Source organism: Harpia harpyja, chromosome 3, assembly GCF_026419915.1.
Source record: "Harpia harpyja isolate bHarHar1 chromosome 3, bHarHar1 primary haplotype, whole genome shotgun sequence".
NCBI lineage: Eukaryota > Metazoa > Chordata > Aves > Accipitriformes > Accipitridae > Harpia > Harpia harpyja.
The window spans coordinates 38,945,709-38,967,201 of NC_068942.1; the positions used below are offsets into that span (position 1 = coordinate 38,945,709).

The following is a 21,493-nucleotide window of genomic DNA, read 5'->3' on the forward strand; positions in this document are numbered from 1 at the left end:
ATCCATTGGGTTCCTCCCATTGATGACACTCTTCTTCACTGTCCCCTTTGTGTTTACTTGAGGATGGTTGACTAGGGTAATTGTTTCCCACTGTAGGAGTAACTTGTCAGCAAAGTGGGGGTCTAACTCATCCAACCCCATTACAAAGATCTTGATGCTCCTTGGTTTGCTGGAGCCTGGGTGGGAGGAAGGGTTATCATATGTTTGGTTTCATATGAAGCCAAACAAAACCCTCTGCTAAACCTTAGTGTGCTGACATTTTACTTCACGTACTTCTGTATGGTGTAAAATCTCTGTATTAGGCGTTACGCCGAGGTCAGTATTATCCAGTGGAAGTTAAGGAGAGTGCATAAAATACCCTTGCTATTCACTTTCAGGGGAAGGACTACATGTCAGCTACATCATTGGAGGTCTTCTCAGCATCTTGTTTATTTTGCTGCTTATTGCTGCTTTAATTATATACAGGTAAGTGATCTTCCCCCCCCCCCCCGGCCAATAGTAAAATCTAGGGTTGTAGGAGAAGAAAGCTCCTGAAAGCACTTCATCTTTCTTTATTTTCATTTACAATCCCTTTGTTCTCCATTGGAAGCAGTGTTTGATGATTTTATTTGCAAGGTTTGAGTCCTGTGCCTTTGAAGTGTTGGGCATGCAACTCTCTTATTTGAAGCCTTATTGGCTAAATTTTCTGCAGGGAGCTTATGAGTTACAGACAGGGATGTGAGATAAAACATAACTCAGTACGTGTGTGAGCTCATGTGCTTTCGCCAGGTAGCTTCACCAGTTAACAGCCAGTGTAGCTGTTGTGGTTACATGGCAGTGCCTTGCTGTACTGGTAGCCAGTGAAGGTACTGGTAGCTGAAGAGCCAGGTGAAGCCAGCATTCTCTGTCTCTGAGGGACAGTTAAGATTGCTGGAGCTTTCCACTCGCTGAGCACTCAGGAACTTTGGATCCTGGCAGTAGGGCCCTGTGTCTTTTCTGACAGCTCTCTCCCTCTAGGCATAATAAATCCAAGTTCACGGACCCTGGCTTGGGGAACCTAACCTACAGTAATCCCTCATATCGGACATCTACCCAGGAAGTGAAGATTGAAGCGATTCCCAAACCAACCATGTACAACCAGTTATGCTATAAGAAAGAGGTAAGAGCTGCTACTAAGGACATGGGAGCCCAGCTCAAGCTGCTGTTGAGTATTACAGGCCCTAGTATGTGAAAATGTTGCAACTTGAGCATTTACTTCTAGGACATAGGAGGACAGCTTCAGTGAATTGCTCAGACTCCTATAGAGATCAACCAGCAGCACTTCTTCCCCAGTGAGCTGTAGTGAATTAGACCTGTCTTTAGCTTTCTGCTTCTTCCCCACTCCCACAGTGTCTTGCATTTCATTTGCATTGGGTGCTGGCTCTCAAAGTACAGGAGTCAAAGGGAGTTGTCATCCCTGGACACAGCCCTGGTTAGTGACTGTTGCACCAAGGTTGCTTTGGACAGTCACCAAGGGAACTAGGCAGCCAGAAGGGGCTTGGTAACAAGAATGTGGCCCCTCGCTGTGCACTGCCTGGAAGGGGTGGGATAGGGAGAGAACTGGAACCCTTATTAAATGGAGCATTTTAAAGGCCCGGCAGAGGTCTGCCCTGGGTGTCACAGGATGGAGAGGGTTTAATATGATCTCTTGCAGCACTTAGTTTCTCCTCTGTTTTCTCCTCAGAAGCTTTCTTATCACTCAGATAGCTTCTCATCTTCCCTCTTCTGATTTCCGTCCACATCCTCACGTCAGGTATCACAACTCTGTGTTTGATCCTGCCTCCCTCACTCAAGCTCTGTTGTGTGGCTCAAGCATTGTCCCATACTAATTGCTCTTTCTTGTTTTTTTCCCCTGCTTCTATGTCCTTAAACCAGTTCTACTGTCTGTCAAGAAAGTATAGGTAATTTTCTATGGCAGATCCTTTGGGCTTGGCTTTGGCTACTCATACTCAGTGTGTGAGATTTGAAAAAGGTAATTTCTGTAGGACTTTTTTTGATAATCTGTTAGATCACTTAGTTCCTCTAGCAGGGATCACGGCAAGACTTACGCAGAGGAGAGTTTTCCCTGGTTTTGTTTTTCAAAGGTACTATCCAATAGATTTCCCAAACTTTCCTGCCATTTTAGCTGTATCTAGTAAGGATAAGCCAAGATTATTTATCTGGGAGTCTTAATTCTGCTGCTCCTAGATATACCCAGATGTATATTTCCCCACCCCTGTCACTTTCTCCTTAGGGAGAGATCAGATGTTCTAATGCTTCTTATTTGTCAATGAGCCAAGTTAGAGAGATTTCACTACTTTAGTCTCAGCGTGGTCCCTTTTAGCCTCTGATCATTTCCATTGTTTCCCTATAATCTTCTCCTGTGTCACTGTGAGACTCGGACTCAACAGTGGTATTCCAGCTGTGCTTTCCTGAGAAGTGAATCTAGAGTGACTCAGATATAAAGATATTGCAGACCTAGAATCAATTCCCTGCCTACTTTTACCATGAAGTCTTCTGGCTGTTCCTGCTTCCCATTTTGTTTTTTTTTTTTTTCTTCCTTTTTAGGCTCAGTGTTGTTCTTACTCCCTGCTGTCAGGGAATATGTATAGTTAAATTAGAAGAGCCAGCTCATCCTCATTCGCCTTCTATGATTTGAAGGCTCCTGGAGTTTGGAATGAGAGCTCTTGCAGGGAGGATTCGTCTGGGGGTAGTGAAGAACTGAAGGGGTTCTGCCATTGTGACAGTCAAAGCTAGTGGCTGTTTACGTGGAGGCCCAGCCTTTCGTCTGCTTCGCTGTCTACATTCCAGTCTGCTTTGCTCTTTGCCATATTTTTCCATATATGTATTGTTTTTTTTTCATTCACCTGTCTGCTCCCTAGACTGGTCCTGACCACAGCTACACCAAGGAGAAGATCAAGATTGTGGAGGGGATATGCCTTTTATCCAGTGATGAGTCCGAGTGGGATGACCTTAAGCAGATTCGGAGCTCCCGAGGAGGGATCCTCCGGGACCATGTCTGCATGAAGACAGACACGGTCTCTATCCAGGCTAGTTCTGGTTCACTGGATGACACCGAAACTGAGCAGCTGCTGCAAGAAGAACAGTCTGAATGCAGCAGTGTTAACACAGCAGCAGCCACTCCTGAGCGGCGTGGCTCGCTCCCAGACACAGGCTGGAAACACCAACGCAAGCCCTCCACGGAGAGTGAGGTCTAAAGTACATGTGACTTTGGAAATGCTCGTACCCTCCCTAGCCTCTGCTCTGCACAAAAGACAGGACTCTGCCTGCTAGGCAAGGAAGGGCACAGAGACCGGCCTCTCCTGCGAGGGGCCCAGAGACTGTGACTGCCTTTCAGCAAGGAGTTTGGGCAGCTGTGCTGTTGTGGTTGGAGAGGGAGGATGGGCGGGTTGGAACCCAGAGACCCTTTTGGCTCATTTTCACTGTCTGTGGTTTATTTATGTGTTCCCTTTTCCTGGAAGCTGCGACGTTAACTTTTGCAGTGACTCCTCTGGCCTGAATCTGGTTCAGATTCTGTGTTCTCTGGGAACCTGCAAGTCCTGTGCCGTCCAGCTCACCGTCAATGCCCATGAAGAGAGCAGAGCTGCCTCATTGCTAGCTCCTGTCCTGGTCACAGAAGTTCCCCTAGTCATTCCAGCACTAGCAGCACTCTTTGAGGCTTTGTGTTGAGGGGTGTCTGACTTGAGAGAGGTCTTGGAATAGATGGGGTATACTTTGGGGCTCAAGGGGACACTGACACAGCATCAGGTCGCCTTTTAAGCGCATAAAGAGGCTAACCACAGTTGCTGTGACTCGCTTCACGAGACCATCACTGCTTACTTTCCCATCTGCTAGTAAAAACTTTTAAGGAATGCTCAGATTGGAGCACTGTGTCTGTTGCTGGCAGTGGACACTGCTCCTGTTCTCCCATTTCCTGTTAAAACATGTTTCTACTCTGGAAAAACAAGAGTCAGCAAATGGCCCTTTCAGAACCGCTCCCTGTGGGTCCTGGAGTCAGAGTGCTGAACTTGAGGAAAGAAGAGATTGGTATTGTTCTTAGCTCTACAGAGCTAATAGGAGGAAATGGATCTCAGCAAGACCTAAATTCTACTCTTGTCTTTGCGTAACTGATACATAAAAAGAGAAAAAGAGAATTTGCTAAGTCTCCACTAGTCCCAATTCTGCAAGGTCCCAATTCTCTTGGCGTTTAGGACCTTTGATTACCATAACGAGGGAAAAGAGAGAATTCCTAGGTCGAGTCTTTCCCAGGGGAATGCTCAGTGCTGACAGTTAGGAACTGCTTTATTACTAGGCTGAGCCTATTTGACCTAGAATAGGAGACAGTAATCAGGGAGCTGTAAGGGCCATTTTAAATAGTTGTTTATCAGATAGAATTGCACTTTAAGCTCCTCTGTTACCACTAAACAGCTCTCCTTGCAAAGTCATTTTCCCCATCAGCTACATGAGCTTCAGTTGTTCTCTGGCCTCCAAGGCCTTTATCCTCTAGGGGATGTAATCCTACCCTTGCAGTTACACCCCAGCAGCATCTGGAGCTGGGGCTTGCATGCTCCCAAGGACTATTGCCGCATTTTCACATTCTCTTGACTTCTCTTGTCGTCCGTTTGTTCAGAGGGAAAAAAGATAAAGTGTCTCTTGATGCTTCTTCAAAAATGAGATTTATATTAACCCCTCAAGTCACATGGATACTTTCATGGTAATGAAGTGTTAAGCTGGATACTTGGAAGCAGAACTTTCCAGTGAAGAATTTCTCACGGCAAACTCTGTAACCTCTTTATCTCCTGGGAAGAAGTCAAGTACATTCCCACCTGTGGTGTAAAGAGAGCAAAGCACACATTAGCGGTATGGCGTAGAGGTGTGGGGAGGGTGCATCTTCCATGCGGTATTTTTCCGGCTGGTAAAAAAAAAAAAGGAAAATCCATCCTACTCTACTCTAACCTTATTCATGTACCAACAGACCTGCTACCCCTGAAAAACATGACAAATGCCAGTGGGTTGGCTGTATTTTTTACAGCAGAGGTAGCTTTGCAGAAAGGGGAAGATTGCAGTTTTGACCTGGCTAGGTGGCTTGAAACTCTGTCCATAACTGCACCATTGGGCTGACTGGTGTATATTCCTGTGGAAAATGAACTGGAGCTAAGGCTTGGAAATTTCCCTGTGTTAATGTGGGACTCTTCCCTACTCCCAGAGGGATATTTTTTTTTAAATTAGATTTTTATTTAATTATTTATTTGATTGACTCCAGCCTGGGAAGCGTTGTTTTTGTTGGGCAGAGGCACTTTTGGATTGAGGCGTGGACTTGACTGGGAACTGAGAAAGGAGTTCTGACTGTCCATATCACTGACATGGACCTTGCCTGTCTAAGCTGCCTCATGGAGGGACAACACCAGAGGGCTCAAGCACAGGCAGAAGAATTGATTTGAACAGAAAACATGTGTAGAGGCAGGGGCATCAGAGCTGGGAGTGAGTGGGTGGATGGGGGAGGAAGGCTCTGACTTCTAGGAGAGCAGGGTTTCTTTGGGTTTTGGTTTTTGTTTTGGTTTGGGTTTTTTTTTTCCCAATAGCTTATGTGAGTGTGCACCAAAATCCTGAGGTGGGACAGGGGTGAAGGGAAATATCTGCCCAGACCTGTCACTTGAGGTTCAGTCAGCCTGTGAAAATAATCGCTGTCCGAGTCGCAAGTGCGGAATGGAAAGGAAAACCCAGTCAGTCTTTTCAACAACTCATGGTGCTTGTGATCTCCACCTTGATAAATATTCTCTGCTGCTTCTTAGGAGGGGACCCTGCACACTCCAGCCTAAAAACCATTCATAACTGCTCTCTGCTCCCTTCCTCGAATGATTGTGGTGAAAAGGAGCAACAAAATGTCCTGCAGGCTCTCTTCTGCCTGCTGAGGTGTGCAGAAATTAGTTTCTTTTTCCTAGAGACAGCCCCAGTGAGATGCTGCCTAGGGGGTGCATCATGGTTCCCCGTTCTGGGGAAGAGAAGACCCTCGTTGCACTTAGGATGTTAAGAATGTAGAAAGGCCACTGGAGGATGATCTCCTCAGCACTGATTTACTCTGTAAAAAGCAAACCTCTCTCCTGTCTGTCCCAAGCTAACGTCAGTGATTTCCGTGTGTTCCTGTGTAATGGTTTTAACGTTACTCACTGGAGACATTGGACTTTCTGGAGTTATTTAACCACTGTGTTCAGTATTTTAGGGGTTGATGATAATTTAATATAAATTTAGCTTTTCTTAACCACTCTGCCTGGCTTTTGGTTGTGAATCATGTATGTTATTTGGACTCTTCTTTGAAAGAGGAGCTCCCAGACCTGTTTGCACAGAACCTCAACTTTGCTTCATTTGAGTGGGGCAAGGAGGTAGGAACGGATCAGGGTTCTTTTGATAATCTGATTGCAACACACACTTCTTCTGCCACTGCGGCTTTGAATCAAGGGCCAAATATCCACACTCACATACTTTTGCAATTTCCTGTGTACATAGAATACCTTTCACCCTGCCCCCACGTTGCTTTTTTCCTTTTGTTACCATTTCAACATGGCAACAGCAGAAGAGGATGTTCCTCTTTTTGGAAAGTATTAGGACTGTAGTGGTATCAAGCCTCTGCCCGGTGGAAAACAAAGCTCTGAAGAAGAGCTGCTTTTCTATCTGTAAGGGGTTTTATTCAGGATTCTGTTGCATTTTTTTTATAACTGAGAGTTTAAATGGTGTAAAAGGCTGAATAATGAATGAAACATTCAGTAATAACTGACCCTGCAGCACTGGTGCTAATCTCATACCGCATTCTGTCCCTTTTTCTGATGAAAGGAGTACCAAAACCATTTAAAACACTTCAGCTTTATTCCTGCTCATTTCACAAAGTACAGCACAGAAGTGATTTCACTGAGGTCACATAAAAATACAACCACCTCACTTTTTAAAAAACAGATGATGCTCACACAGCGTGGTGGGGAGAGATGGTGTTGTAAGATTAATCACGGTTGCGTTGATGGCACTTTGCTGGCCCTTGCCTCCTGATTACCCCTAAGAATTTTTCCTTCGCTTGCTTCAGCCGAAGCAAAGAAAAAAAGGAGGGAAAAACACTGTACTCCCGTAACGCGGTTACTGCTCCCAAACCCACTAATCGCAGGAAAGACTAAAGAAAGCCCGTTCCCCTACCAGGGGACGCTCCCCACAGCCGAACGCAGCGACCTCAGACCTCCTTTAGCCCTTTACGCGAAAGGTGACGGGTTCAGCGGCTCAAGCACGGCTGCCTCAGGCCGCCAGCAGTACCGGCGCCAGACGCTGCTCCGGCCGCAGCCGCCCAACGCCCTCATCAGGGCCACGGCGGCTGCCGCGGGACGGGCGGAGCGGCCTCCTTCCCCGGTACGTCCCGGCCGCCTCAGGAGAGCGGGGAGCACGTGTCGCCGCTGACTGGATTCAAACGGACCAATAAAACGCGCGGGTGCGGGCATGGGTGGGGCCGGCGGCGGCCAATGGGCACTGAGGACACTGGGAGGTGCGGGCGGTGTTAGTGATTTCAAACCCCGCCGAGGAGCGGCCGGACAACTCGCCGCGCCCGACCCGCAGGGGCCCAGGTGAGAGTTCGCCATTGTTGTCCTTTCCCCGGTGGGGTGCCCGGTTCTTTTTCCCGCCTGCCGGGGCTCCCCGGGCCCGCAGGAGGGCGGGGTAGGCCTCCTTCCGCCGCTGGGCCTGAGCCTCCGCCGTCTCACCTGGGGACTGGGTGGAGGCACGGTTCCGAGCGGCGCTGACATCCCTCCGCGGGAACGACCCGGGCCCACGGGCTTCGCCTGCAGCCGTTCCCGTGGCTGCGCAGGGTGGCCGCGACCGCTAACGGTGGGAGGCTGCGGCCTGTGCCACGCTGCCTTGTAGAGGCTTTAAGGGCTGCTGTTCGCCTGGGCCGGCCGCGGAGCGGGGGGTATCGGGGCCTGTAGAGAGTCGTGGCCCGGGCTGCTCCGCCGCGGTCGCTTCCTTCGTGTCATCCCTGTAGGCCTAGGCGCGGTTGGGAGCTGCTGGGGCCTTGCCTGGGAGGCGGCCGGCAGGGTGGGCCCGGGGGCCGATGAGGGAGCCGGGCTCGGCCCCTTCCTAACGTCCCTCGAGGGAAATACGGACTTGGCATCTTCTGTCGCCGAGCCTGCGTTTCGGGAGACTGCGTGCGGAACTGGTTTCCCCTCTAAAACGACCCAAGGAAAATGTTTCCTGAGGTGATTCTGATCTTTAAAGTGAAAGGCATGAGCTCATCTCCATTTCTACAGCTCTGTTGTTGGGTGCAGGTGTTAGTCTTGGATCTCCAGGGTCCCTCACCAGGAGGTGATTCCTGTTGAATCTTCTCTAGTGTATGGGAAGAGGGTCTGCACAGGAATGTGGGTCCCATGTTCCCCCCCCACCTTTCTATTTCATTTGATTCTGTTTCTGAGTCAGAGTCTTGTGATTCTTCTTAAGACAGTAGCTTCCAGGTTGGTGTGTAGAGGGTTTGCCTCTGGAATTTGGACCTCTGTCAGTGAGAGACCCAAAGTTTTGTGTAGCAGAGGCTGAGGAATGAAACTTCGATGCAGCTTAAACTGACCTGGACTCTGTTCTAAAAATGAAATTCTAAAAAAAAAAAAAATCACAAACTCATCTGCTACTATTTTCTAACTGATTTATGTTTGGTGTGTATCCCCTATGTAATTATTCTGCAGTTTTCCTTTTTTGCTGATGTACTATTTTGCGTTTAGTGTTGCACCTTCCAGTACTTCTGCTAAACTGCATTGCTGTTAAAGTTGCCTTCTGCAGATGAGAAGGGCATGAGTAGTAGTTGTTGGGATGTTGGGCTACCAGCTGTGGGAGACCTTCCTTATTTATTACTCATGTATCAGAGAGAGTGTTGCTATAGCCTTTCAGTGAACACTTCTATTAGTTTGAAACTGTAAAGATGCATAACTTCAAATACTGAGAGTCTCAAATATTGATGTATTCTAAAAGGCTACTCAAAAATCTATTATTAAAACTTCGTGATAGGGTCAAGTCAGAAAGAAGAATGATTGGGTGTAGATTGGGTGCAAGTTGCCCTTATAGTTTTGACTCTTTGGTGTCCAACATGAGATCAGTTGATTGATTGTGCAAAAATTAGAATTTGGTTTGACTTACTTGCCTCAGGCTTGGCCTTTCTTTAAACTTTGCTGTTTTGGTAGCTTTCCCCCATTTAAAATTCACAGATGCACCTTTTTTTTTTTTTTCTTTAAATTCTTTTTGTTCCCCACTTGAAGAGTTGCAATAGCATTAAACGTTTTAAGCAACATCAATACTGCGATATATCAAAGCAGAATCAACAAAAAACGGCCTTCAAGTACAACAAACTGGTTCCTAACAAATTCCAATTGTTGCAGATGTACGGAAGGTAATTCTCAAGACTACAAAGTTGGGAATATTAACTAGGGGACCTGCTATGCAAAAGAATTATTTATGTGACACCTGCACAAAAATAAATGAAACTTGGGTTGCAGAAGCACGGGAAATTAGAGTTACTCAGACTGCTTTAAAACTGTACTGACACAAGACTTCTCGTTTGATATTCTGATATAAGAAAAAGTGAATGCATGGTAATGGAACGTGATTCCTGATTCTCGTATGTGTATGACTTGTATTTGGTGGGACTTAACTTCCATGGTGGCTCTTGTCCTTCCCCTGATATGGGCCAGTTATATAATCAGGGCCTGTGCTTCTGAAAACCTGGTCTGCCACAGTGGAGCTGATGCTTTTGTACCGATGTCTGTTAAAACAGCAAAGGTCTTGTTCCTGTTTAATAGTCAGCTCAGAAAACCTGACTTCCAGTGTAATGTTAAAAGTTGTTTCTCTCTTGTGCACCGCTGTGTGTGTTGGGTGATAAATTTACAGCTGAAATTCACTTGGCATGTTGTAAGCTCTTTCAGTCAAGCCTTTTTTCTTTTTTTTTCTTGCTACCCTGATTAATTGTGTCATCTGCAAACTGTAACACTTCTGTTCGCCCCTTTTTATAGATCTCTTATGAATATCTCAAACTGTATGTACAATTAGAAAGTGCTCTGAATGTTTTGTGGATTAGAGATAACTGTCTTTCAATCTTAAGTATCTAATTTGGAAGATTTTGTTGTGTAGGATGTATGACTTGAAGGACCCTTGAGAGATGTAAATACTTGTAAACCTTCCAATTAGGGTTTTCAAAATCATGGTCAGTGATGATCTAGTTCCCTTCTTTTCCCCTTCCTATCTCTCCTCTGTTCCATGGTACCAGCAGATATCCTTTTCTGGTTCTTAAAAGAAATGTATAAACTTGGCATTGCTAATTTGTTTGTAAGCTGTTTAATGTAAATGGTTTGTGAAGTCCCTGCCCAGAGTAGGGTGGCATTAAAGCTATTTGTAACAGAATGGTTGGTTTCAAGACAACATAGTCTTAAGACTAATAGCCCGTTGCTGCTGTTGCTTTGTTGTAGACTGTTCCAGTGGTTCATCTTGTAGGGTTGGAGTTCTAAAGGGTGACACAGGAAAACCTTGTACCCTTGTGTTTAAATTAAACGTTGCCTTGCACTGGGCAGTGTTGCTGTGGCTTGTTTGAATAAGGAGTCTCTTGACCTGAGCAGTTATGCATTGTTTGGGGTTGTCTCTATGACAGCTCAGTTGCTGTGAATGTTAAAAAGCAGAAGCAGTTGTGCACGTTCGTGCCTCCCTGTTGCAGGGGGGAGGCTGAGATAGTGGAAGAAGTAACTTGGATGATTATTCAGTGGGGAGCGTGGCTGGTGCTGCAGTGCCTAGAGGAGGCTTCTTTCTTCAGCTAGTGAAAAACATGGCTGAAGAAACGCAGCCTTGCATCATATGGCTTGATGCTCTTCTCGGGAGGAAGCTACTGACACCCAGTTTCCACCATACCAGCTTCTTCAATTGCTATTGTCACTGTAGAAAAGGCATCTCAAAATGTCAGGCAGTGGGCTAGAGAGACTGCTGATGAATCAGCTCCGCTGGAGCACTGTCATTACACATCTTGCAGCAGAACATGAAATGCAATGATGGTAGGGTGCCAGGCCATTCATTCATACCTCCTTTGGAAGGTACTGCCTTTCTTGTTCTTCACGGCAGGCCTTGTTCCTCCTGTTGGGTTGCAGAACTGCTCCCTTAATCAGTTGGGGATCACTGGATGACGGTGGCCTGCGATAATGTCTGCTCCGTGCTCGAGGGTGACCGCAGCAACCCCCATCACCAGAATAATTGCTCTGCCGGTGTGGGTGTTCAGGGGTACGTATGACTCATGAGAACAGCAGGCCTGCCGGGCCAAGCTGGTCGCCGGCCACCGCGGTCCAGTAGCCCCTGCCCAGCCGCAGGGCGGGCACCGCAGCCTGCAGGAAGGCCGGGGAGCGGCCGCTGCCGCCTGCGCACCGGCGGCGCCGGGTGTGGGGGTGTGTGGGTGGGGGGGCCCGAGGTGCCCGGGGCTGCCGCGGGGGGAGCGCGGCGAGGCCGGGAGCCGGGCGCTGCCCTGCCCTGCCCGCCTTTGTCTGGCCCCGACGCGGGCCGGCTCCCCCGCCCAGGTGCGGCCGCGGCGCCCCGAGCCCCGCCCGCCGGCGGGGAGGGGCTTGGCCCGGCCCGGCCCGGCCCGCGGCTCCCCACCCGCTCTCGCCGCTGGAGCCGGCCCGGAGCTGTCAGGGTGAGTGTCCGGCGGTGCGCGGCGGGGACCGGCCCGGCCCGGCCCTCGGGCGGGGGCGCAGAAACAATGCCGGGCGGGCGGCCTGCTCCGCCGCTGCCCCGGCCGCGGCCTGCTGTCAGATAAACGCTGCCGGTGCCGCCGCGGAACGGGAAACCTCTCCGGGCTGCGGCGTGCGGGGGAGGTGGAGGAGGAAGGGGACGTCTGGGGCTGCGGGCGGCGGAGCGGGCAGAAGTGGAGGGGTGCTCGTCTGGAAGGGGCTGGGGATGGCGGGGGTAGGGCCGTGCTGCTGTGTCGGAGGGTGTGCTTCCCTTGGAGGAGGGGGGAGCTAGTGGTCGGTCCAAGGGGTGTGATGTCTCCGCGGGAGCTTTCCTTCATCAGCAGTTCAGGCCGTCCTTTTAAAGAACATCACATGAGCCTTGCCATGCCTGAGCTTTGTAAACACCTTGAGGGATGGGGGAGTTTGCGGCTGAGAAGCATGGCCCCACTGACATCTTTCACTCTAGCTGGCCACCCTTAGAATGATGTCAGTGTACACTAACTTGCCCGTGGGTTGCCCTTTTCCCTCTTGCCCCTCTCTGTTCTTTAAGACTGGCTTCACTCCAGGCTTACCCATGCAGTAAGAAATAGCTTTTGCTCTTAGCTGTAGCAAAAGGTCAGTTTATTTTGCATTGTCTCCCACTTTTAGGTGCATGGAAAAGAATGGCATCAGTTACTTTCAGAGACCATGTATTAAAACGTATTTTTCCAGAGAAATGAAGTATCTATCTCCCTTACCGATAACTTGCCATTTGCGCTATTAAGATGTCACTGAGCTGAGTTAGGACATATGAGTTAGAGCAGGCAAGAGAGAATTTAATGCTGTTTATTCTTGAATGCCATTTCATTGCTGCTGAAGCAGTAGCATCTCTCAGCTGCCATCTACTCCACAACCTGCAAAACAATTCCTTTTTAGCATGCATTTCTCCTATTTCTTTTTCATTATTCTGAGGTCCTGCTTTCCTTGCATCAAGAGTCTGCGTATCTTGCAACTTCTAATTCATGTTTTAATTGAAAATGTCAGCCTTTAAGATCTTAGGAATTTTTTATTGCCTAAGCAGCAAATAATCTTCCATGGGTGTTTTTTAACCTCTCGTTCTGTTGTCTGTCATCAAAAGATATGTGGACTGAAGCTGGAAAGCACGTTTGCAGTCTGACTGAAAGTTCTTCTGACTCTTGCTGCTTTTGCAGGTATCTGTAGTTCAGGATTGTTGGCTGGACTTCAATTTTCCTTTTGATTATGTAGAATTTACTAAAGCAATTGCATTATTTCACTGACTGTTTAGTCTATAGTTCTTAGATTTGTGGGCTATTCAAAATACTTAGTGTGTCCAGGTGTTGTGTGAAATAAAAATCTAACTATGTTATGATTACTTGAATTTTTCAACCTTTTTTTCTGAGTTACTTTATGTTGTATCTAACGAGAAGGTTTAGCTGGCAAATAACGAAAACTTGCTGGGCTACACTTCTAAAAGTGAAACTTCATCTTTTCAGAGCCAAAGAGCAGATATGACCCAAAACTGCCATTAAACAAATAAAAATTCTTTCTGCTAGGAAAACTGTGGGCTGCGCTGACAGAGAACTGTCTACTGAGAAGTATAGCTTCACCTGAAATGTGACATACAGCAATATGCTCTCCAAGTATGTGCCCTACTGTATAGGAACATTTCAAACAGTTTTTTTTTCTTTAGAAAGGCGTGTCTTACTTTCTCAGAATTTAGTCGTTTGAGTAGTTTTTGAGAAGCTTTCAGAATAACCAAAATGGTTCATGCCATTCTTGTGCAATGGTGATGTTCAATAAGTGGAAGCGAGTATGGAGAAGTGGACAATCAGTATCAATAAATATCTGGTTTTGTTTAGCATAAAATGGCTTCCTAGTTTACCATTGCACGTTTTCTGTAGAAAATGGGTCTGGAAGCTGAAGCTTCGCAATAAAATGTAGTGATAGGTGATAAATGTGTGCTTCAAAATAAAACACATTTCAGGATGTTTACGATGAAAGGATTTTCTTTAGCAGTACCCCGTACTTGAAGCTGTAAGGTTGATGCTATTCAGCCCTCAAAAACTGTAGCAGAGAAAGCATTTATTTAGAAGCTGAGTAGGAGCTGTTCAGAGCAGTGCGTGGTTAATCCAAACTTGCATGTATTGACACTTTCCCATAATCTCTTAATGTGTTGAAAAATTTGTTTCCTAAACTTATTTATACTCAGTGGGGAATTCTCACTTTTACATTTGAAATTCTTGCATTTGTGCTGCCTTGTAAATATTTTCTGCTCTTGCTGCTTTTGCGTGGTCTCCCTTTGAAGGCATCCTATTCTTTCCTTGATGGTCTTCATTTTCTCACTGCTCCATAATATAAGAACTTGTTCTGCCAAGAACTGTCAGGGAGGATTTGTTATTCGTCTCCATTGCAGATTCCTCAGCTGACTTGCTTTTGGAAATGTTGTATTGACCACGTTAATAACAAACCTCTCTCACAAAACTTATTTTGGTGGTTCAGTCACTTTGGAGGTCTTGTTTACTGGATTCTACCAAATTGAATATTGTTACTGAAAGACTTAAATCTGTTTGTTCTGAGTTGTGGTAACAAGAAAGCTATGTAGGTCAAACACTTCATTGCTGCAAATTCACTAGTAATAACATAATTTAGCTGCATTATTGTATAATGAGGCTACTTGCTATTTGGATGTTGAGAAGTAATGGCTGGAGGTTTACATGTCTTTGCAAAGAAGCTTTTTAAAAAAAAAAAGCTTTTTGTCAAATGTGGGATATTCTGTGAACGTACAGAACCCAGTGACTTAATTGAAGGGAGAAACAACGGTCTTTTATTCTAGTAAATGCAAGATGTAGACAGTACAAGATCTTGGCATTAGGACAGGCGTGAGCGGTGATGAAGCTGCAAAGATGGGATGTTTAAGAAGCAGCTTTCCTTCTGTGACCGTGGAATACTTTCTGATAAACTGTCTGTTCTAAAGGGATTTGTAAGTTGTGGAGGGGTGGGGGGAAGTACAATTTTATCACTATTTTTAGATGCCAGATTCAGCACAGAAGGCAACTTAACCCATTTTATAATTGAAGTAACCATTGTAGATGTTAATGACTAAAAATAGTAGGGGGACTGACTTGACCAGACTGAAAAAAATGGGTGAGAAAATGCACACTGTTTCACGGTCATCTGTCTCCCCTCCCTGTGTCTGTCCCATCATGTGTGTTCCCCCCCCCCCCCCCCCCCCGAAGTTGAGTACATCGTGATGTTGGGAAGGGAAATCCTAGATAATTTTCTTCTAGATTCTATAATGCATCACTAGACTGTACAAACAAGAGGTCGCACTTTGTAGCAATGAACTGTAAGGGTAAAAATACTTGTAAATCAGTACCAGCCTTGCAATGGACAAGCCTTTTTAATAGAGTTGCTCCGGACTTTAGGGACTTGAACTGACTTTAGGGACTTGAACTGACTTTAGGGACTTGACCTGACTTTAGGGTTGTAGTAAGGTAGTCACTGTACTACAATAAGATTTTCCTTAGTGGAACAGATTTCTGGAGAGAAATAAATGTTTCTTTTTATTGTTGAAGTAAGAAGGTGATGCTGTTGACAGTTTTCTAAAAGAACGAGCTATAGATGGGGGCTTGTCTTAGTACAGGTGCCAAAACTCTTTATTCTGGTGTTCTTGCTGCTGGCAGGTGTGTTAGTGCTTTATTTCTTTTCCTGTTTTCTTTCTGAATAAATATTGTCCCTGTATTGATCCCTTATGCTTTCCTCAACAAAATGATATAGACAGGTAAATGGCTTGAATTACCTCCAAGTTTCTGAGCAAGATTCAGAACTACCTAATTTCCTCTTAAGTTCTGCTTATTCTTGGCAAAGGCATGTGTGAGTTTGGGAAAAGACTGCTGTTATCTCTTTATGTCATCTGCATCTGCACTGGGGAAGTACCCCATTATTTCTATACTGTTATGTTAAGATAAAGGTATTCCTAACGCAAACACAGCTTAGACTGGCAAAGCTGTGTCTTTCCTGATGGCTCTTGGCTGCAGAACTAACTTGAATGACAGAAGGAAGTCTGCTGCTGTAACTGCGTTCACGCTAGGGCATTCCTGCGTCCTTTGCTAGGTGAGCTTTTTGAAAAGTTTTTCATGTGAATGCAGTCTCATTTTTGCTTTTGGAGAGAAATCATCACAATCATAGAGCTAGATGTAGTTTTACCCCCCACCTCCATGTTTGCCATGAGTGTCTTGCTTTTGCCTGCTGGGTGGCTTTTTTTGTTGTTGTTTGGGGGTGTGTTTGGTTTTGTTCAGTAGGCTGAAGGAAGGGATAAGAGAACAAGTGAGAGGTTTGGGCAGAAAAAATTAAGCAGTAGAGTTTCAGAAGAGTTTAAACAGATGAAAGCAGGATCCATTGCAAAAGGCTGGTGGGCTTCCATGCAAAAAGATATAGTAACTCACTTGCCCTGTTGACCTCTTATGATTGTTTGGTTTTGGTATGGCATTTCAAAGCTTGAGTTTTATTTTCATTGTAACTTTGAAGTCAGAGTATCTTTTTCTTGTCAATTCCTGACATGCAGGAATGGTGTGACCAGTATTTAACCCAGAGTGTGGTTTTTTTGTTGTTTTTTTTTTTTTTTTAAGAAATTGTACATTTAAGAAGATGCTGTGCCAGAATTAATGGTTCAGTAGAATGGGTTTTAGGTAGCCTCACTTCTGTGTACTTCATTTCTTACATAATGAGCAGAGTAGTCCCTTCATTCTCAGTCATTTATAGTTCTGGGGGTTAATTAAGTTTTCATCTTTGGCCCTCTCAACAATTTTTTTTTCCTCTTTTTTTTGCTTAAAAAGCACACTTCTCAGTACCACTGTGCAACTCTGCTGATGTCAAGAAAAAATAGCCATGTCACTGTTTGTGAAATGAGAAGGACAAACCATAATAATGCCTGGATATGCTTGTTTATATACGTAGTCAACTTCTGTCCTGACATTGACTTTTGTTTTATTGCCATTGGGCAAATTCATAGGTTTGTGCAATTGTATTGAGAACAGTATTAATGTCCATAAGAATTTATAAATATTTAAGGTAAGCTTAGTGTAGTTTGGTGTGTGTGGTGGTGGCTGGTGGGGGTTTGGGGTTTTTTTTGTTTGGTTGGTTTGGTGTTGTGTTTTTGTTTGTTTGTTGTTGTTATTATTAGGGGGTTGAGTTGTTATTCTTTTTAGTATCTCCTAACTGATCCAGGAAGGAAGAAAAAAGGTTGTTTTTATTGTGGACTGTTGCTAGCATAATTTTGCTATTGAGTTAGCTGTATGTTAGTGTTGTGTGGCTGGCAGAAGGCTTTGGAGAACTTGATTATATTAACTTAGACCAGCTAAATTACGCTCCTAATTCCAGGAGTTAATTTTCTGCAGAGAACCTCTGTGCATTAGGTGAAACACTTTGTAGGTTAAAGTATGCAGCTTTGCTGGCATAGGCTGAATTTGCATTAGGAATATTCTGCTAGTATTGTGTATGTATATGCCTTTAGTTATAAATTGTTGTATACGCTGGCTAGTTAGAATTTTGCTCATCATTGTCTATGCATTTGAACTGGTGTGCTGAAACGTGTTACTCCTTGTCTGATTTGATTTTGTTTGTTTGTATAAATAATGTTGGGAGCCCTTGTTGCTGCTGCTATTTTCATTTTGCTGATCTCCCTGCATCAGGCATATTCTCTTGTTATTCTCTGAGCAGTCAGGTTAGTTGTACAATATGTCTGCAATGGGCATTGAGCCTGAGGTCTCATCTCTGGTACCCTGCTCTGGTACCAGGTCAGTATTCTTGCTTTAATAAAAAGGAAGGGGGGGGGGGGGGGGGGGGGGGAGGAAAACACTTAGAAACTTGAATGAGTAAGAATTTGAGCCCTATGTGTGGTAAGAAATTGATCTCTTGTTGACAGTCACTGATGCTGGCTACATTAGAATTAGGGCATAAAGTGGCCAGCTTGCAAAAATGGGTTTTGTTCCTCTCGCAGTACTGTTCATTTAAATTGTGCTGTTTGTAAAGTTGTTAAAATGGCTGTCCTTACACTAGCACCCGATTATTTTTTGACACTGATTCATGGCACCTGTTGCTGAAAGCATGTGTCAGTAAGTCAGTTTTCTAGTGTTGATGGGTACTCATTTCATTTTAGCACCTTAACCCATAGTACATTCTTCCTCAAGCTTAGATGAGGTTATATTCTGCATGCCTTCTCGGCTTCCTAAAACTTTCACAGAATGAGACTTCTAGTGTCTGAAATACTACAAATTGCACTGCTCTCTAATCTTTAATGGCTCTGGTAGCTTTGCAGGGCTAACAAAATAGTGGTCTAGTCTTAGTGTGTATCTAAATGTAATTACAAGCTTGGGTTGCACATTAGCTACATTGTAGATTTGCTACAGAATTATCTTTGGTTTGTTTTATTTTTTGAGTAGAAGTATGTTGTGGGTAGCACCTGACATGTATTTTTCTGTGTTCTAACTTGTCCCTATCTCCACAGGAATTACTGTACTTATAGAGAGAACCTGAATTACAATGGGGGACGACAGTGAGTGGATGAAACTGCCCATTGACCAGAAATGTGAACACAAGGTAGGAAATCTTGTCTTTGGGTTTGGCTTGCTGTATGTCTCCTGCTGCGGTGATTCTGTGGTACTCCTCTAAGTACACCATAGTTAGGTAATCCTGACAGCTGCACAGCATGTGTATAACGGATCTGAAACTGTATCAGTTCTACCCAAGCTAGAGGCTGAATAACATTTATTAAGCAGAATTTAGTAGCATGATAATCTGTATGGCGTAAGCTTGTGCACTGAAAGATCAGTGCATTCACGTGGAGGAATTACTCATCTGTAGCTGAAACTATTGTTGGGTTCCCACCTAGTCATCAGTGGTGGTTATAGCTTATGAAGAGCAGTGGGGAAGACTGGCATCTCTCTATCCAGATCATTCTTGGCAGGACAAGAATGAGTGTATTGTCCTGTTGCACGTTATTCATACAGTCATTGAAGAGAAATCTTGCACATGCCAGCTTACTGAGCATGCTTTCAACTACCATTGAAGAACTGTGCGAGATTGGTGAGTTAAGAGTGCGCTACCACAACATTTAAACATCTGTTTTCTGTTTCCAGCTGTGGAAAGCCAGATTAAATGGTTATGAAGAAGCCCTTAAGCTCTTCCAGAAGATAGATGATGAAAAGAGTCCTGAATGGTCCAAGTATCTTGGATTGATAAAGAAATTTGTGACAGACTCCAATGCAGTGGCTCAGTTGAAAGGACTGGAAGCAGCACTCGCTTATGTTGAAAATGCTCATGTAGCTGGGAAGTAAGTAGCCTTTTCTTGCTATGTAGGCTGTTATAACTGTTTAATGTGCCTTTCTGAGAAAGGCTGCAGATAAATTGTACAGTGGCCACTAACAATTCTGATCTTTACTGTTGAGAGCTGAACTTGCTTTCTGATTTAGAGAATTTGCCGATGGTAGGCTTTCCTTGTAGATGGCCTCCATGTGCATATTAACTTGTCAGAAATTGCTTACAATGTTCAAAGAAACTATTAAAGGCAGTAGGAAAGATTTCTGAAATGGTAGAGAAAGTGAATCAGTAATTTGGTGGTGTAGGTGCTGTGAACTGAAATCCCTGTTCTTGTTTGACTAAAAGAGTCTATATGTACAGGGAGCCTTTTATTCTAGGGAGATATTTGTGTAATTCATCCATGAAATAAAATGTAGTTATGTTTATACGGTGTTGCATCCAACTTGACCCATATGAATCTTCATACCTGCCAATTTCTTAACAGGATGTTTTTCAGTATTTCACTGTTGTCTAACCCATGAAATAGCCTGTACTCTGAGGGTGAAATAAAAACACCTAATGGGCTAGATCAGTGCTTTGGTCCACTGACTTTGTGGCCTGATGAAATGAATAAAAGTCTTATTTAAAAAAAATAAAAAAACCCAAAGGTTTGTTTAAAAACTTAACCTTCCAAACCCCTTGATTTAAAAGTGGTAAAAATTATTTAGTTGATTGGAGGCTTTGAAATAGATGTGAAATTCTGTGGTGGGATTATGCACCAATGCTGTATGTTAGTTAACTGTAACATATGCGATTCCAGGAAATGGCATTTATTTGTGGACCTTAACTAATGTATATTAATGAATACAGTTTTGAGAAAATGTCTACTATTCACTGTCTGGTGTAGTCCAGTGTTAGGAACATGTTAACTAGCACTCAGTCTGCAGGAGTTCTTTTGATTAGACTAGAGGTTGAAGTAATCTCTTACAAAAAGTTATTACCTTCGAAGTTAACTTAGAATTTAGTCCCTATTATATGAGCACTTGCTGAGTTTTAATCCGTGTTTGGGTGTTGTGTGTGCTTTTGTCTGTGAATAATGCTGTAGAACACCTAATTCACTTAAATGTTCCAAAAGTAACACTCTCTCATCTTTCAGGACAACAGGAGAAGTAGCATCTGGAGTTGTAAATAAAGTGTTCAATCAACCAAAAGCCAGAGCAAAAGAGCTGGGTCTAGATATATGTCTAATGTATATAGAAATTGAGAAAGGGGAGGCAGTACAAGAAGAATTACTAAAGGGTCTGGACAACAAAAACCCGAAAATCATAGTAGCATGTATAGAGACACTGAGGAAAGCACTAAGGTAAGCTTTTAGTTTTTAGTTCATGGTTTTGTGTTGGTTTTTTTTTTTCCTTTTTCCCCCTCTTTCCCTCACCCCCAACAGTATGTAGAGTTTAATTTGTTGCTGAAGTCTTTAGCAGGCCTTTGTTATTGTTGAATAGGATGTATCTTCTCTGAACTGATATTTTCTGACAACAACAGTTGAGAGCATCATGGGATTTGTTAGATGTGAGGGATGTCTTTTGTTGTATGAGCCTTGTCTGGATCACTTTCCTTCATAGCAACTGTTTACCAAACTTCCGTTTTCACTATGGACCTCTGAAAGAAGGGCAGGATTAGTGTGTCTTGTTGCAGACTGTGGAGCTTCTCTTCTGAATAGCTGAAATAAACTCACTGATGGGAAAACTGAACTGTAGTTTTTTTAAAAAACCCTCTTTTTTAAAAAACCACTGTTTTCCTCACTGATGTGAGCATCTTTAATTGGGTATATGGTGTGTGGTTTTGGAAGAAAAGAAAAAAGAAAAAAAGAAAAAACTCATTGCACAGTAAGTTTCAATTGTCCATATAATAATTTCTTTATTAAAAAGTTGATAATGCTCCCTAAAAATCAAATCCAATTTAATTAAGGTGGGGTAGTTGATTTCAAGATTAGATTTGGAACATCTTTTTTTGTTCCACTTCAAGTATGTTTGCTGCCTTTGTGAGCTGAGTGAAAAATACTGGGGTTTTATCGAATTCGTATACTTAGTGTATATATAATTCACTGTCCATTAGATTTATTTTTTTTAAAAGGAAACAGGTAATTTTGGTATTAATTGACAGAACACTTTTCAGAGTAAAGTAGTTCATGTGAAAACTATATAATATAGTTGCAGAGTGTCTTATGCTAGGTATTTTTAAGAGAACTTGCTGAGGCATATCTATAGATGGTCCTTGTTAAACTGATTGTTGCAGACTTCTGTAATAGAAGTCAAAATAAAGTATTGGGCTTAGCACATTACCTATGCTTCGAAGTGAAACTGCTGTCCCACATTTAAGAATATATTTTAGCTATTTTAAATTGCTTTATCTAGTCAAATGTCCTTTTAACAGTACAGCGTAATTAGACACCTGCATAACTTTCCTCAATATCTTTCAACTAACCACGC

At 44.0% G+C, this 21,493-nt stretch overlaps 2 protein-coding genes across 7 annotated transcripts in view; both read left to right on the forward strand.

The window, feature by feature from the left end:
• Positions 1 to 6,259, forward strand: part of LRP4 (LDL receptor related protein 4) — an 84,450-nt gene extending 78,191 nt beyond the window's left edge. For 2 of the 3 annotated variants that reach the window (XM_052782024.1, XM_052782025.1), the window contains exons 36-38: positions 378 to 465; positions 997 to 1,138; positions 2,880 to 6,259. In XM_052782024.1, the coding sequence (XP_052637984.1) occupies positions 378 to 465; positions 997 to 1,138; positions 2,880 to 3,215 (566 nt within the window). In that variant the 3' untranslated portion in view covers positions 3,216 to 6,259. Of the gene's footprint in view, positions 1 to 377; positions 466 to 996; positions 1,139 to 1,702; positions 1,772 to 2,879 lie in introns of all 3 variants that reach the window. The other variant, XM_052782026.1, reaches the window with a different exon arrangement.
• Positions 6,260 to 7,487: 1,228 nt separating this feature from the next.
• CKAP5 (cytoskeleton associated protein 5) overlaps positions 7,488 to 21,493 on the forward strand; it is a 54,975-nt gene continuing 40,969 nt past the window's right edge. For 3 of the 4 annotated variants that reach the window (XM_052782020.1, XM_052782022.1, XM_052782023.1), the window contains exons 1-4: positions 7,488 to 7,595; positions 18,214 to 18,305; positions 18,845 to 19,038; positions 20,161 to 20,367. In XM_052782020.1, the coding sequence (XP_052637980.1) occupies positions 18,249 to 18,305; positions 18,845 to 19,038; positions 20,161 to 20,367 (458 nt within the window). In that variant the 5' untranslated portion in view covers positions 7,488 to 7,595; positions 18,214 to 18,248. Of the gene's footprint in view, positions 7,596 to 12,851; positions 12,899 to 18,213; positions 18,306 to 18,844; positions 19,039 to 20,160; positions 20,368 to 21,493 lie in introns of those variants that run through there. The other variant, XM_052782021.1, reaches the window with a different exon arrangement.